This window comes from Perognathus longimembris, chromosome 4 (genome assembly GCF_023159225.1).
Source record: "Perognathus longimembris pacificus isolate PPM17 chromosome 4, ASM2315922v1, whole genome shotgun sequence".
In the NCBI taxonomy this organism is placed as follows: domain Eukaryota; kingdom Metazoa; phylum Chordata; class Mammalia; order Rodentia; family Heteromyidae; genus Perognathus; species Perognathus longimembris.
This window is the reverse complement of record NC_063164.1, coordinates 61,753,493-61,770,340: the sequence shown is the minus strand read 5'-3', so window position 1 is coordinate 61,770,340 and position 16,848 is coordinate 61,753,493. Positions and strand designations below refer to the sequence as shown.

Here is a 16,848-nt window from a genome sequence, read left to right as displayed (position 1 = left end):
CAAGCAAGCACACATACTCCTGTGAAGAGTTTGGAGGAAAGACTGGAAAAGAAGACAGCAAAGTAAAAGGTGAGAGGAGAAAGAAAATACTTGTGGCTTTGAATGTTGACTTGCAATGTGGGGAGAGCCAAGAAAAGATCAAAGAATCCCTCTGTAAGGCAGATATATGTGTGAAGGGTCTCAAGACAAAACTAAATCCCAGTTGTGTAAGGGAGGTGGTCCTCCTCCTCCTCCTCCTCCTCCTCCTCCTCCTCCTCCTCCTCCTCCTCCTCCTCCTCCTCCTCCTCCTCCTCCTCCTCCTCCTCCTCCTCCTCCTCCTCCTCCTCCTCCTCCTCCCCCCTCCTCCCCCCTTTTTTCTTTCTTTTTCCTCTCTCTTTTGTTATTAGTCTCACTATGTTGCCCAGGCTGGTCCTGAATTTGTGGTTGAGTGATCCTCTTGCCTCAGCCTGCCAAGTAGCTGAGATTCCCAGTGTTTGTCATCACGAACAGCTTTTTTTTTTTTTTTTGTAAAGCGATGGCCCAGGTACAAAAGCAAATGACTCATGCAGGTGTGGTTTCCTGTGGCATCAGAGGTGTATCCTGCTTCTGTCTTGGGCATGGAGGAGTCAGTCTCCCAGCCCTCATTGTTCTCGACATTGATAGTTCCACTAGGTTACCTTTCTCAAGCTGTTTTCACCCCACATTACACACCTGTACCATGCTGCAAACTGTATGGACATAGACTCTGTCAGCATCAGGAGACGCCTGTGCCCAGAGAAGCTCAATATAGACCTAAGAAGCAATGAAGCATCTACAGACCCTCTGCATTTTTTTATTTAATTTTTAAAAAATTTAATATATTGTCAAGGTGATGTCCAGATGGGTTACGGTTACATACATAAGGTACTGAGTACATTTCTTGTAGAACATTGTTTCCCCCACCCTCGTTTTCTCCCACTTTCCCTCTCCCCCAATCCCTCATGTTGTAAAGTTCATTTCCAACATACTGTCTTGTGAGTGTTGCTGTTGCATTGGTTCACCCTTTATCCTTTGTCTCACCATTTTGTTGTTCCCCTTCCCTTCCCCAATTCAAGTAAACATATATACAATACATAGGGTACCAAAATCAAATACAGTGACAAGAGATAAACCAAAGGAAAAAAATAAAGCAAAAGAAAAAAAATGAACTTCACATTGTACATTAAAAACAACAGCAACAAAGCTAAGATAAGGAACCAACCCAGATGCCCCTCCATAGATGAATGGGATCAAGAAAATGTGGTATATATGCACAATGGAATCATCCCATTTGCAAGGAAATGGAAAGACTTGGAAAAAAATCGTATTAAGTGAAGTGAGCCAGACACAAAGAAACATAGACTCCATGGTTTCCCTCATTTGTAATAATTAATATATGTCTAATTCTAGCAGAGGATCACAATAGCTCAATAGCTACATACATATGACCATATAAGATGATGCTAAGCAAAATGAACTCTAAGACATGAATTTTGTTTATATTTCTTTTTTCTGCTAAAAAATACCATTCTGTGCAACTTAAATACATTATATCAAATAAATCTTATTCAACACATACTTCTTTTCCACTACAAAATTAGAAAGTTAAATCTAAATACTACCAAATGCATTAGCAAAGTTAGGTAATGAATACATCTTCTTGAAAGAAAAGTCACCTTAAATTTTCTATTTGTCATTCAAAAATCAATTTAGAAATAGCATCAGAAAATTGAAATTCATCTCAACAAGTACATTATGTAACTTAATACACTATCATACATTACACCTTAAATTGTGATAAGTTTTTATTATAGTTGGTGTTTACCATTTTGAGTGCCCTCCTGTCAAAGCCTGGGCATGTTTCTGTGAGGAAATGTTGACTTACCTGTTTGTAATGGTTGTAAGTGCAGGGGGACAGTAATAAGCACTGGAGGCGTGGTCAAAGCTCCGGAGGACTGTGTCAATCTTGTAACAAAATCCACCATGTCTTTCCCATCCCTTCAACAGTGAAATAAAGGGCATAATCAAATATATTAAATACTAAGAGATCTTTCTTTGCATATTCTCATTTATCAATTCTATAACTTTCTTTTCTGACTCCATTGATATGCTTTGAATTTTTGTCTTCCTATCATTGTGTCCTATATGGTATTGCCAACAAATATAGCCACTTCTATATTTACTTAAATAGTTACAATTTAAGTTTCTTCATTTAAAACAGAAATTAAGATGAAGGGGAAAACACCACAAAACAAAATAGGAAACCCAAGTGGGGCATGGTGGCACAAACCTTTAATCTCAGCTGATTGGTAGTAGTCGAACAACTGTATGTATTAGACCAGCTGGATCCAAGTTAGCAATACCTTGTCTCAAAAACAAAACTCTTAAGAAGTGAAAAGGCTAAGAGTTGGGTTCAAGTGGTAGATAGAGCATGTGAAAGAGCCATGCGTTCAGATCTCACTACCAAAAAATCAAAACAAAAGATATAAATTCCCCCACAAAAAATAAACAAATAGGGCTGGGAAAATGGCCTAGTGGTAGAGTGCTTGCCTCGTATACATGAAGCTCTGGGTTCAATTCCTCAGCACCGCATATGTAGAAAATGGCCAGAAGTGGTGCTGTGGCTCAAGTGGAGTGCTAGCCTTGAGCAAAAAGAAGGCAGGGACAAGTGCTCAGGCCCTGAGTCCAAGGCCCAGGACTGGCCAAAAAACAAACAAACAGGGGCTGGGGATATAGCCTAGTGGCAAGAGTGCCTGCCTCGGATACACGAGGCCCTAGGTTCGATTCCCCAGCACCACATATACAGAAAAACGGCCAGAAGCGGCGCTGTGGCTCAAGTGGCAGAGTGCTAGCCTTGAGCGGGAAGAAGCCAGGGACAGTGCTCAGGCCCTGAGTCCAAGGCCCAGGACTGGCCAAAAAAACAAACAAACAAACAAACAAAAAGAAACTAAAGGGGCACTCACTCAAGAAGTGGCTCTCTTTCTCTCCTCAGACTTGCATCATTTCATACAAATGCCCTCTGTATTAGAGTAGAAATTAAGAGTTGTTGGTGCTGGAGGCAGGATGCATGTGTTTGAATACTGGCTCCTCTGCTATTCTATCAGCTTTACATATTAATCTTGTATGCATTTCAAGAAATGAATTTAATCTCTCCACATTTAGTTTTCTCTTCTGTGAAATGGATAATAGTAATATTCAACCAAAGGAGCCAATGAGCTGGTATTGCTGATTCACACTTGTAATTATCACTACTTGGGAAGCTGAGATTGGGGGATCATGGCTCAAGGCTAGCCTGGTTATACAAGCAAGACCCTTTGTCAACCAATAGCTAGTGTTGTATGCCTTTCAGCTATGTAGGAGGCTGAGATTGAGAAGACTATGGTGGCTCTAGGCCAGGCAGTTAGGAAAGTCTGTGAGACTATCTCAATGAAAAGAGTTGGGCATGGTAGTGCATGCTTGTTTTTAATGTTATCATAGGAAGCCTAAAATAAGTGCATCAAGGTTCAGGTGCATTCATAGGTAGGAAATGAAACACTATCTCAAAATATAGCCAGCACAAAAGAGGGCTGGAAGTGTGGCTTAGAGGGAGAGCATCTGTTGAGAAGCATGAGGCCTTGAGTTTAAACATTACTAGTCTCCCTAAAACACACACACACACACACACACACACACACACACACACACACACAGAGAGAGAGTGAGAGAGAGAGAGAGAGAGAGAGAGAGAGGGAGAGAGAGAGAATAGGAACACAAAGGGAGACAAGGAAGACAGAGATCTTAAAGTAGAGCCGGAGAACTGGCATTGGCAAAGAAAACATATCCTGATAATATTGTAGATTTTCAACTTCCTTTCATATTGATTGTTTCATGTCATCTAACAGATTCATTAACTAATGGATCATCCAGGCCTGGAACCTAATTCTGGTGTAATCCAATAAATGTAGCCATGGTTAGATGATAATGTTTCTAAATAATGACCAAAATGCATATACACATATGCATACATACATATATATACACACATATGCCAACATATACAACACACATATATATTGCTAAATTAGCAGAATGGCTTTTAGAAAGGAAAAAAAAGCCAGATTTGGCACACAGATAAAATGACAAATGTGCAGTTGTGTGGCTTAGCCCTGGGGGTCAGGTAGGGCAGCTCTGTTCTTTATATTCATGTGGCACAGGAGACATTCATTATATTTCAACTGAGTTATTTTAGTACTTTTCATTCTATATAATTAAATTGCATCACTTATATCTACCTTTCTTTTTTAAACGTATTTACTAGTTTTATATACTTTTCATTTTGTGCCATGCCAATGCTTGCCAGCTTTGTTTAGGCATAGGATGCTTTCTAGAACACTTCTTGGAAAAAGCCACAGTGTTTGTAGTTAATTAAGAAAGCTTTAATCCAGAAATCAGCTATTTCAGTTCAAAGCACCTTCAGAAATGAGAGGTTGGTCACAGAGATTCATCGTCTCACTATCTAAGGACTGCTGGGGTTCCCTCTCCCTCTGCCCTGCCCCAGACTCTCTGTGACTGGCACTCCAGACAGGCCTCTGACACTGAGGACAGGGGCAGGGAGGTAAGACTGCTTGTGCTGGGAAGGACAGGTGAGGGAGATTGACAACTTGACCTTTCTGACAAAATATTTCTTATTCAGTAGTAGTTTTTGAGTCAGGAACTGATTAGAAAACAAAAAAGTCTAAGAACTGGATAGATAGAGATAAAGGAGGAAAAATAGATGTGGCATGACAGTCACCAGAAAAGACTATGACAGGCCCTTGTCCACATAAACAAAGGGGGGAATCACTGATTATATTGGCTAACATTATGCACAGTAGGCACCATTTTATTTTTAAATGAAATGATGACAACACTGAAATGATTGTTCATATTGTCCAATCCCTAAAATGTGACTCACAGGGAAACATAAATCTTTTTCTTTCCTTTGCTTTGGCATAATCAAGATTGTTGGTTTGGTTTTGGTTTCACTCCAGCTTGGCTTCAAATCCCTGATCTTCCTATCTAAGCCTCTTGAGTGCTGGGATTACAGGTGTGTGCCATAATGCCTGGTTTCAAGACGGATTGTACTAATTTACAAGTGCAGGCTACTTAGAAAGCTTCATTAAGCAATCAACTAAAAGAAAGGAACTTTTGGAAATTACATTCATAGATTGGCAAAAATAAAATTAATATGAAAATTTCCATAAAACTAGTGAAGTCACTGTAAACTCAGAATCTTTTGATACTGGTAATTCTAGCTAGCAAAGAGAAGCAGTGGAGACAGCAGTTGCTTTTGATGTGTAAGAAGTTAATTGCTCTTTCAACAATATAAAAAATGTTGAGTTCCCTTGACAACCACAGTATGGTAGAGATTAGATCAATGACCAGCTATAACAGATTCAGGAATTGCAGTTCTTACATAAAATTTCTGGTGACCTGTCAACTACGGAACATATAAGGCCCAGCTGGAGTATGAATTTAGTTCATATGTTTACACATTAATTCATAGATAGAACACTTCTTTTTGGCAGAGATGTATCACTGTTTAGTTGGAACATTGTAACTAGATTAGGAGAGAAAATAATCAAAGCAGAGATGCATAAATACCTGGTCCAGGACATTTTTGAGAATACTACATATAAATAAAATTTCTAATGAAAGAGAAAAAGAGAAATAGAAGGAGAGGGAGAGAATGAGAGAGTATGCTGAGATTTTTTTTTTTTTGCCAATACTGGATCTTAGACTCAGAGCCTGGGCATTGTCCCTGAGCTTCTTTTTGCTCAAGGCTAGCACCCTACCACTTCAGCCATAGCACTACTTCTGGATTTTTCTGTTTATGTGGTACTGAGGAATTGAATGCAGGGCTTCATGCATGCTAGGCAAGCACTCTACTACTAAGCCACATTCCCAGTGCCCACTAAGAAGATTGATGGAAGATTATGGCCAATGTTAAATATATTCAAGAAACTTAAAGCACAATTTTCTACCTTTTAGATTGAAGCCTAAAGTAGTATTTTTTCTTTAAACTCTCTAAGATATGTTACTACACTAAAAGTATTTTCACAACGTTGTTCCCAAATAACAAATATATTTTTCTCTATTTGTTTCCTTTTTGAATATTTAAGTGTAAGAAGGGTGAAGAGAAGCACAAGGTTGGATGTAAAAGATCACTCTGTTCCTTTTAGGCATGTGTTCTCTTTCTGACATCCTACTTGACAAATATGAAAACCATGTGTGAGATAGAACACATCACAGGAGATCCACTGAACAGACAGAATAATAGGATCATTTACATTTTGTAATCTCAAAGAAAGTAGACTTAGGTCAAAGAGCACGGCATGAAAAACAAAATTAAACAAAGCAAAACCCCTTCACATTCAAAAGAAAATAGGTGGGAAGGAAAAAATGGGAAGGAAGGGGGAAAGAGAGGGAGGAAACAGCTAAAGGTGGCAGAGTTGATTTATTTTAAATCAATGGTGGGTGTATTATTTTAATTCTGTATTCCCTGTACCAACATTGCAGTGTTAATAGCACTTACCTTTGGACATCCTGATTCAACATCAGAAAGGACTTGGCCTGCTGTTTTACAAATGTAGTAAAGTGTTTTCTCACAATCTTTAACTTTCCAATGTCCTTCCTAAAAGGAAAAGTGTTACAAGATGCATGAGTGTTCCCAGTGCTGAGGTTATTTATGAACAGTATTTATGAACAAAAATGTGATTAATAACACTTGTTTCTGTTGGAATAACATTGCAGCATCTCTGTGAATGGAGATCTTGCTATGCCATGATCCATCCTTTGCAATCCAGATATGAGTGGCCAGAAAGAGGAACAAGTGATGCCTTTTGGTTGCTTCTATGTGCCGGGCTTGATGATGAATGATTTTCATACAGTTCAATATTCCTGTGAGGTGGTGATCATCATCTCCACTTTGAAGGTTATGTTTTGCACTCTATACAAGGCTTTATAGTTAGAATAACATGGAGGGAGTTTTGATAACGCCAGCCTAGCTTTGCAGCAAGCTGCTCCTCTTGACTTTTCTTTTAAAAAGGAGAGACAGAAGTTGAGGCCAGTGGCTCATGCCTGTAAGATTAACCTATGTGGAAAGCTGAGATCTCAAAATCATAGTTCAAAATCAGCCCAGGCAGGCTCTCATCTCCAATTAACTACCAAAAAGCAGGAAGTTGTAGAGTGCTAGCTTTGAGCACAAGAACTAAGGGATAGGGCCAGGACACTTTCTCTCATTCTAGTTCTCTCTCTCTCTCTCTCTCTCTCTCTCTCTCTCTCTCTCTCTCTCTCTCACACACACACACACACACACACACACACACACACACACCATCAGATGGAGCAGTAGTTTTCAGTCATTAGTGTGCAGTAAATCACTGGGAGGGCCCCAAACCTCTGATGACTGCTCTCTGATCTGAAGGTTTCATAGGTTTGATAGATTTAGCAGTTGCCATTTGTAACTAGGTTTTGGGTGATGTTGGAGCTTTGGGTCTGGGGCCCCCTTTTTAGAATCACTTGGATGAAGTCATTGTGATATACTGATAATGCTTCCTCCATTCAATCCACTTGTAAGTGTTAAATAAATGGTTTTGCTGCTTTTATGTAAAATCCTAATGTTGGGAAAAAACCTGTGTGCTCCCATGCATCATCCTAGATAACATTCTCATGACTGAAATTCATGTTCATCTCTCACCACCAAGTTTTCAGATACCACCCATCTTCCTATTTATTTAGTTATTGAAATAGAGAGTCTCCTTATGTAGCCCAGGCTGGGCTCAAATCTATTGCTTCAGACTCCCTAGGGCTTGCATTACATGCATTCATCCTGATGCCAAGCTCTTAGCTTCCTCTTTATACCATAGCTAGATACCCTCAAGTCTTCTCCTAGGCTACCAAAAGCTACTCTCAAAGCCATGACCTTCAGAAACAAGGATCAGTACCTCCATCTGTCAAAGCAGTGCTGTGTCCCTCCCCCGCTGAGCCTTCCACAAACCATCTACTTACAGGATAGTGTCAGCCATAGGCATATTGCTGTTACAAATAGCTGTTGAGAGGATAGGTGACCAACTCCCAGGTGCTCACATTCAAATTTAGGTATTAGCTATGATTATGTAACTTATTTATTGTAGTGATTATAGTCACATTGAGTTCTTGATGAAAATAAATATTCATTTTGACATATCTACTTTTTAAGGAGATACTAAACTGTCATAAAGGGAGCTACAAAATAACACAACAATACTGTCTTAACCCATCTAATAGTATTAATATATGTCCTGATCCTCTTGAATAAAATTTCTATTCAAATGTTGGCTGCTATGTGTAAATCTGCTAAGTGAAATAGTCATATCAGACAATAGGAAATGAAGGTCATCTTAATTATATCAAAACCAATGAATGAATAGGCCATAGAGTGTTGTAGAATAAACTGTGGTGGACTTCAGCAGAGCAAGTGCCATGGCAGACATTAGAGAAGTCATTGTTTCTTGCTCCCCAGATATCACTGAGAAGCCCTGTAGCATTACTGTAACTGCACATGCTCATATAAGCCTCAAAGACACAACAAGTAGGCACATCACAAAAGTGTTTAGCTGGGCACTGGTGGCTCACACCTGTAATCCTAGCTTCTGAGAAGGCTGAGGTCTGAGGACTGCAGTTCAAAGCCAGATGGGGCAAGAAAGTCTGTAAGGCTCTTATCTCCAATTAATAACAGAAAAAGCCAGAAGTAGAGCTTGGCTCAAGTGTTAGATCAATCGTCTTGAGCAAAAGGAGCTCAGGGACAGCACATAGTCCCAGAGTTCAAGCTTCAGCACAGGCAAAAAAAAAAAAAAAAGTAAGTGTTCAGAAAATTTTCATACTTGAGTGGCTCAATTTGTCAAGATACTTAAGAAACACTTATGGAACTGCTTTTTGGGGGACTTGGTTAAAAAATGAGGACAGTTATCAAATCCCCAAAGCCTCCTAAAACTCAGCCAGTGCTATGCTATCAGATCAGAGATCATGTCATAGGAATCTATGGTTTGGGTTTAAATTAATTCTTGGTAATCTAATGAGAGGTGAGAAGATAGGAGTGAGTTCAATGTTAAGTCCTGTAGGCCTGTTCCGTTTCATGTGAAAGTGAGATTCACCACTGATGTATGATTTTCAAAGAATTTCACAAAGAATTCATACTGTTAAAAAGCCTTTTATGTTGCTGGGAGCTGGTGGTTCATGCCTGTCACCCCAGCTAAACAGGTTGCTGAGATTGGTTTGGTTCCAGGTTACCCCAGGCAAAAATGTTTGAGACTCTTTCAAAAACAAAATGCTAGACATGGTGATATACCCCAAACCTTTCATCAGAAGTATAGTGGAAAGCATAAATAGGAAGATTACAGTCCAATCACACTTGGACAAAAAGGGAGGGTTTATCTCAAAAATAATGAAGGGCAAACCAGGCATCGGTGACTCATGCCTATAATTCTACTCAGGAGGCTGAGATCTGAGGATTGTGGTTTGAAGTCAGTCTGAGAAAGAGAGTCCATGAGGTTCTTATCTTCAATTACCACCACCACCACCCTAAAAATAATGCTGGAAGTGGAGCTGTGGCTCAGGTGGTAGAGAGCCAGACTTGAGAGGAAAAAAAAAGGAACAGTGCCCAAGCCCTGAGTTCAAGCACCAGGGCTGGCCTACACACATAAAAATAATGAAGGCCCAGAGGTGTGGTTTAAGCAACACAATGCTTGCCTACCAGGAAACAGCAGTACAAATTACTAAAATGGTGGTTTCTCAGGTCAAAAATCCATCTCTCTTTCCTCCATATCTAATTTAGCAACAAATCCTCTGAAACATACTTGTTTGTCCTCTAAAACACCCTTGAATCTGTTAACTTCTCTTTGCAGTCACTACCCTATCAACTCTGGATTAGTCTCTAAAATAAGGTTTTCTGCCCTTGTTTTCTCCCTCTCCAAAGCATTCTTTTGAAAGAACAATTGTTCTTAGAGATGTAAGTCAGATCATGCCCTCTGTGTCCTTGAAACACTTTTATGATTTCTATACCTTGCCCTCTAAGGCTGGTGTTTTGTCATCTCTTATCCACTCCAGACTTGGTCATTGTTTTGGTCAGGCTTAATTTGGGCCTTTGTTCTTGCTGCCTTTTTGTTTGGAATGTTCTACCTCTTGTTCTGTAAGAAATTTTTTTTCATGTGTTCGAATTCCTAGCATATAAACCCCTCTTCAGAGAGGCCTTCAGCAACTCTCCTTCTGAGGCAGCTGCCTTAACCGGTTACTCACCTTATGTCACCTATTTCCTCAAAGCAATCATCCTCAGAGCAGTCATCACAGCTATAATTATTATGTGTTTTCTGTGACCACGTGTCTACTGCCTAGCATGGAAGGCCAATGAAAAACAAAGGCTGTGTTTCTTTTGGTTTTACTATGGCCCAAGTGCTTGCCATAGGTAGCTTTCAATACAAGTTCAGCAAAATTGAGCATTGGACAAATGAGTCAACTTACAGATTGCTCTGCTGAGACGCATAGCTGGCTTCTATTTGGGAAGATTTGGGGCTCAAGTCTGTGCCAATTAGTGAAGATGACAGAGGAGCTACTAGACCATTCAAAGGAAACTGGAGTTTTATTGCTGCTCAAACCAATCCATGTTTCTGATGCATTTTCTGCAAGAGATAAATGTGAATTACATATAAGATCCTAATATTTGCAAGGTTGATAAGCCATTACCAGAATATATCCTGTTGCATGTGATTTCTATTTATTTCTTTTTATGATTAAAAACCTGCAGAAGTCTCAGCATAGAATGGCCATGTAAACTTTTTTTCTCCCATAATATTCAGATTTGCTTCATATATATCTTGTTAGTAAAGTAGAGTGAGAGTAAAAGCAAACTCAAGTACAAAGCTAAAGTACTTGCTTCTGGTTTCCTGGACTCTAGCTCCTACTACTGTTTCCAAAGTGACCTGAAAAGTCTGTTTTGTTTTGTTTTTAAAGTTAATTCTAGGGCTGGAGGGCTGGGGATATGGCCTAGTGGCAGGAGTGCTTGCCTCATATATATGAGGCCCTGGGTTCAATTCCCCAGCACCACATATACAGAAAACAGCCAGAAGTGGCGCTGTGGCTCAAGTGGCAGAGTGCTAGCCTTGAGCAAAAAGAATCCAGGGACAGTGTTCATGCCCTGAGTCCAAGCCCCAGGACTGGCCAAAAACAAAAACAAAAACAAAAACAAAAAAAGTTAATTCTAGGGCTGGGAATAGTGTTTGCCTCATAAAGTTAATTCTATCTTCTATTTACTTTTCTGTCTTTCCTCTAACACTCAAACTTTTCAAAATAGTGTAGCTTTAAGGCATTTTTTCCCCAATGACATAAAGGACTAGAAGTCCTGAAAGGCATTTAAATGAGAACCAGAAAAATAGCTAAATCTTGACATCATGGGTGGGGTAAAGAGATGCTGGGTTTTCAAAGATATTAACAAAGATGCTCAAGCATCCGTGTAGCTATAGAGGTGGCAGCAGGATTCTTTTAATCCCAAACACAAAGGAGTAGGAAAAATGACAGAGGAGGATTTCTGTTTTCACTCCTCACGTTGAAAAGGTCATCAAAGAGGAGTCTGGGTTTCTTTTCATTCTTAAACAATAATACACGAAATCAAGGATTCTAGTGTTTTCCAGCAATATTTCACATCAAATTTATGACACAAGGAGGAAAGTAAACTTGCTCCAGTGACTGATAGTGGTGAAGGCTTAGAAGCCTGGAACCACTGAACACAACTCAGCCTGAAAACTCTTCTCAATATCAATCTTTTCACTGGCTACAGTTACTTATTTGCTGAGAAATTTCCTTTATGTGGTCATAGCAAATTACTACTATCTAATGGCCATAAACCTAAATTACAAGTTTTGGTTTTGTATTATAAATGTCAGAAAATGACTTTCACCCCTTTAAAAAATCTAGTAAGCATATGCTAAGATTTTTACAAAGTTTCTGAAGATGTATTTAAAAAAATACAGTGAATCCAGGTGCCAGTGACTCAATCCTAGCCTAGCCAGTGCCTATAATCGTAGCTACTCAAAAGGTGTAGATCTCAAGATCTCAGTTCAGAGCCAGCCTGGGCCAAGAAGTATGTAAAGCTCTTATTTCCAATTAATCACCAGAAAACCAGAAGTGGCTCTGTGACTCAAAGTGATAGAGTGCTACTGTTGAATGTGGAAGAACTCTGGAGGGACAGTACCCAGGCCCTAAGTTCAAGCCCCACAACTGACCAAAAATAAATAAATAAATATAATGACTTTGCATTCCTGAGTAGCATTTAGAAACTTTGAAATATATGTGCCATAAATAACGAAATTAAAAAGAAACCTTACATTTCTTTCCAATTCCACATTAAGAAGTTGCTACTCCATCAGATTTAAGTTGAGGGTAGTTGGTACTCACCATCTCCAAGGAAGTTTATGAGAAACTCCACCTCTGCTAGTGAAGCTATGTCTATTAACGTACTATTAGCAGACTGACAATAGTGCAAAGCCTCTTTCCAAGTCTTTTCTTCTTTCTGAAGTTTATAGCAATTGCCATGGTAGGGACTCCAGCCAGGTACACAGCGGGTAGCATAATAGTTCCAAGCGTCTTTTTCTGTTTAATCAAAGAAGAAATTATGCTATATTTCACAAGCATTTTATTATTACTTACTACCCACTTATATAAACTGCCAGCAATATGATTCCTTTTAAAAAGTAAAACTCCCCGAATTATGAAATGATATATAAACCTTACATAAAAGCAAGAACAATAGCATCTCTGGTCTCAGGTAGATGTGGGCCCTAATGAGCCTCAACACTTTGTTTTCTAGTTGAGAAATCTAATACATAGGGCTGGGATATAGCTCAGTGGCAAAGTGCTTGCCTGCCTAGCAAGTGCAACATCCTGGGTTTGATCCCCAGTATAAAAAAGAAAAGAAAAGATAAAAAAAAGAAATCTAATACATAGAGAAGCAAATGGTGTTATAAAAGTCATACAATTCAAGTGCAGACAGAATAGACTTAAAATCTAATAGTGATTTCAATAGATATTTAATATATTAAAATATATTTCATATTTACCTATCTATTTCTGTATGGAAATATATATATATATATTCCCATGTTCTTATATCTCAATTTTTCATATTCTATGTATTTGCTTCTAAATATTTATTTATATTCATACTATAGAAATGAATATCTGATATCTATTATTTAATAGGTACTTATATATTTAGTAGTTTTATTTATTTTAATATTATTATTTATGTTATTTATTGTTTGATAGCATTATTTAATAGATACTAGATATTTAATAGAGATTTAAATAGATATTAAATTTAGTAAATATTTTAGATCAGTCATCCAGTGGTGTATGTCTGTGATCTCAGCAATGACAGGAAGCCTAAAATGGGTGAATCAAGGTTCAGGTGGGATACAAGAAAATAACCTGTCATTCAAAGTGACAAGGAGATGCACACATAGGAGGATTTCAGCCCAACCTGGTCTAGGCATACAGTGAAGACCCTATTTCAAAAATAATTGATTCAAAAAGGGACTGTGTGGGCTGGGGATATGGCCTAGTGGCAAGAGTGCCTGCCTCATATACACGAGGCCCTGGGTTCAATTCCCCAGCACCACATATACAGAAAATGGCCAGAAGTGGCGCTGTGGCTCAAGTGGCAGAGTGCTAGCCTTGAGCAAAAAGAAGCCAGGGACAGTGCTCAGGCCCTGAGTCCAAGCCCCAGGACTGGCAAAAAAAAAAAGGGACTGTGTGTTTGAGTAGTACAGGCCTAGCCTAGCAAGCAAGGATTCCTGAATTCAATCCCTAGTATTGCCAAAACAACAACCATAGCAGCAAAACTCACTAGTGAGAGTACATAAACAAACCCAAGATGCTCTGTCTACTACTGTAAGCACAGTATGTAAATAATTCATACCTTTATATAAACACTAAAAAATAAAAATAATAATGGCTAAATATATTGAGACAGGCAATAAAAATGTAAAATGGACTGACATTTATTCAAAAAGTTTAAATGTGGAAAAAGAAAGTATAATATTTTTATAGAATAGTTTTTGGTGTTTTTTTTTTTTGCATTCTTATTTTATCACGCTAAGTTACTCTCACTTACAATAGCTTGTTACAAACAAAAGATGTTTTCTGTAAACCTCATGTCAACCACAAAGCAAAAATCCATTGTAGACAAGTGCAAGGAATCAACACATAACTAGAGTGAATCACTTAACCACAAAGAGAGATTGTATAAGGGGAGAATGGAAATACAACAAAATTGGAAAATAAATTGTAAAATATCTATAGGAACACTTTCCCTATAAAAAATGACCTTGAATGTACTAAATTCTCCAAGTAAAAGACAGAATGACTGAATGTAAAATAAAAAAGAATACAAACCAAAATCTAACTTTTTTTTTAACAACAAATGTCACCTCCAAGGCCCCACATAGACTGAAAATAAAGAGATAAAATAAATACTTTATGCAAAGGGACTTTTAAAGAGCAAGACTAGTCATGCTTGTATTAGTGAATCAAAAACAAAAAAAGACACAAGAAAAATCACTACATAATGATAAGGGGTTAATTCAGCAAAAGGAAATAACAATTCCAAATATGCAACCAATATCAGGGTACTCAAGTTTATAAGGCAACTGTTAATGGACTTAATGGAGAGATAAACACCAATACAATGGCACATCAGAAGTGTTAACATTTTCAGTAATGGACAGATCTTCCACACAGTAAACAAATAAAGAAATAGTAGAGTTAAACTGTACCCTAGACCAAATGGCCCTAACAGATATCATTAGACATTCTAGCTGCTGAATGCACATTTTTTTAAATGAAAATGTTCTTTTTATTTATTTTCTATTATCAATTATTTTTTATTTTATTGAGCTTTAGTTATTACATATATTTCACAGTAAACATTTCAACCTTCACTATGATGAAAATCATCATTGTACTCTACAAAGCTTAGGAATTCTATGAACTTTCCAAATTAAACTATTTCTTCCAATTGGGGTGACATGTACATTTTTTTCATTTTGTTTAGAATCATCTGTTCCCTCTCTGAATGCACATTTTTCTCGTTGTAATAAAACATTCTGTAGGATAGATCAAATGCTAGGCCACAAAACAAGTCTCTACAGATTTTTAAAACCTGAAATCATACCAAATATCTTTTCTGGTCACAATGAGATTAAATTAGAAAGTAGTAACAAGAAAAACTTTGGTAACAAAACAAGCACATGGAGATTAAATAGCTTTCTTCTGAACAACTTATGAGCCAAGGATGGAATCATGAAAATTTAAAATTTCTTGAAATAAATGAAAATGGAGCTACAACATGCCAAAACCTATGTGCCCAAGTGAAAACATCACTAAGAAAGACATTTCTAGCTCATATCCATGCCCGTAACATCCCTTCATTTCAAGGATGTTCCAGAAGAACATGATCAAATCAAACCCCAATGTAGTAGAAGGAAATCAGAGCAATAATGAATGGAATGGAGATTTAAAAATTGCAAAAAATAAGTGAAACAAAAATTAATTCTTTAAAAAAGAAACAAAATGGACAAACCTTTACCTAAAGCAAATTCAAATAAGTAAAATCAGAGGGATACACTACAACTGACATCATAGAAATACAAAAGATCCATTAGAGATTATTATGCACAGTTTTATGCTAACAAATATAAGTTAGAAGACATGAATAAATTCAGAGATTTTACAAATTCATACATTTTGTCAAGACTGAATCATGGAGCAATAGCAACCTTGAACTGAACAATGACTGAAATTCAGTCAGTAATAAAAAAAGCCTACCATCAAAGAAAAGCCCAGGATCAGATGGTATCATTGCAAATTCTACCAACATTTACAGAACTAGACCAATTCTCTTTGCTTATCTAAAAAGTAGACAACTAAGGAATTCTTCTAATCACATCCATTCTGCAAGGCAACTATTATCTTGATCCTAAAACTAGATATAGGATATAGCACAAAAATAAAACTAGGGGCCAATGTCCTTGAGAGCTGTGAAAATTCTCAACAAAACATTAGCAAATCAAATCTAATAGTACATTTAAAGGATCGTTCACTATGATCAAGTGAGGTTCATAGAGAAGGATAGTTCAATATATGCTAATCAAGAAGCATGCTATGCTGCATTAACATAATGGAGGAGAAAAACCATATGAACATCTTAATGGATACAGGAAAGCATTTGATAAAATTCAACCTGATTAAAAATTGTTACTAAATTAGGAATAGATGAAAGTGGGAGGCTATGGTGTGCACAGTAAGGGGACTACAGATGACAGTGATGAACTGTATATTTTAAGAAGCTAGTAAAAAAGAATTTTCTAAGTTCTTACTATAATATATGTCTGAAGAGACAGATGTACTTAAACACATTTAAACATGGCACAATATATAATGTATCAAAATATTATATTACCATTACCCACTAATATGTACAATTTTATGTGTTAGTTTGTAAATGATATTTTTGACAAAGACCCTTCAGATCCCCAAAACACAATGTGAAGATATTGGGGTGGATCATCAGAAGAATTTGTTGAACTCAAAGCAGCAGGAAATAGGGCAGTTCAACTTAATGCATCTGCCAACAGAGATGAAAAGATAAATGCAGCAGAAGGAAAAGTCAAAAGAAAAAAGGAAGAAGAAATCAAGAAAGGTGAAAGAAAGAGACAGAGAAAAAAGAATAAATAGCAGGCATGAATGTAGCAAATTCTTAAAATTCTGGAAAAGCCTCTCAATTTAAAAGAAAAGACAAATGCT

The 16,848-nt window shown here is 37.5% G+C and overlaps 1 protein-coding gene across 2 annotated transcripts in view; it reads right to left on the bottom strand.

Moving 5' to 3' along the window:
• Positions 1-16,848, bottom strand: part of Pla2r1 (phospholipase A2 receptor 1) — a 122,004-nt gene that overhangs the window by 72,778 nt on the left and 32,378 nt on the right. For both annotated transcript variants that reach the window (XM_048345356.1, XM_048345357.1), the window contains 4 exons: positions 12,442-12,636; positions 10,513-10,670; positions 6,551-6,649; positions 1,883-1,995 (listed from right to left, as the gene is read on the bottom strand). In XM_048345356.1, coding sequence (XP_048201313.1) covers positions 1,883-1,995; positions 6,551-6,649; positions 10,513-10,670; positions 12,442-12,636 — 565 coding nt within the window. The remainder of the gene's footprint in view (positions 1-1,882; positions 1,996-6,550; positions 6,650-10,512; positions 10,671-12,441; positions 12,637-16,848) is intronic.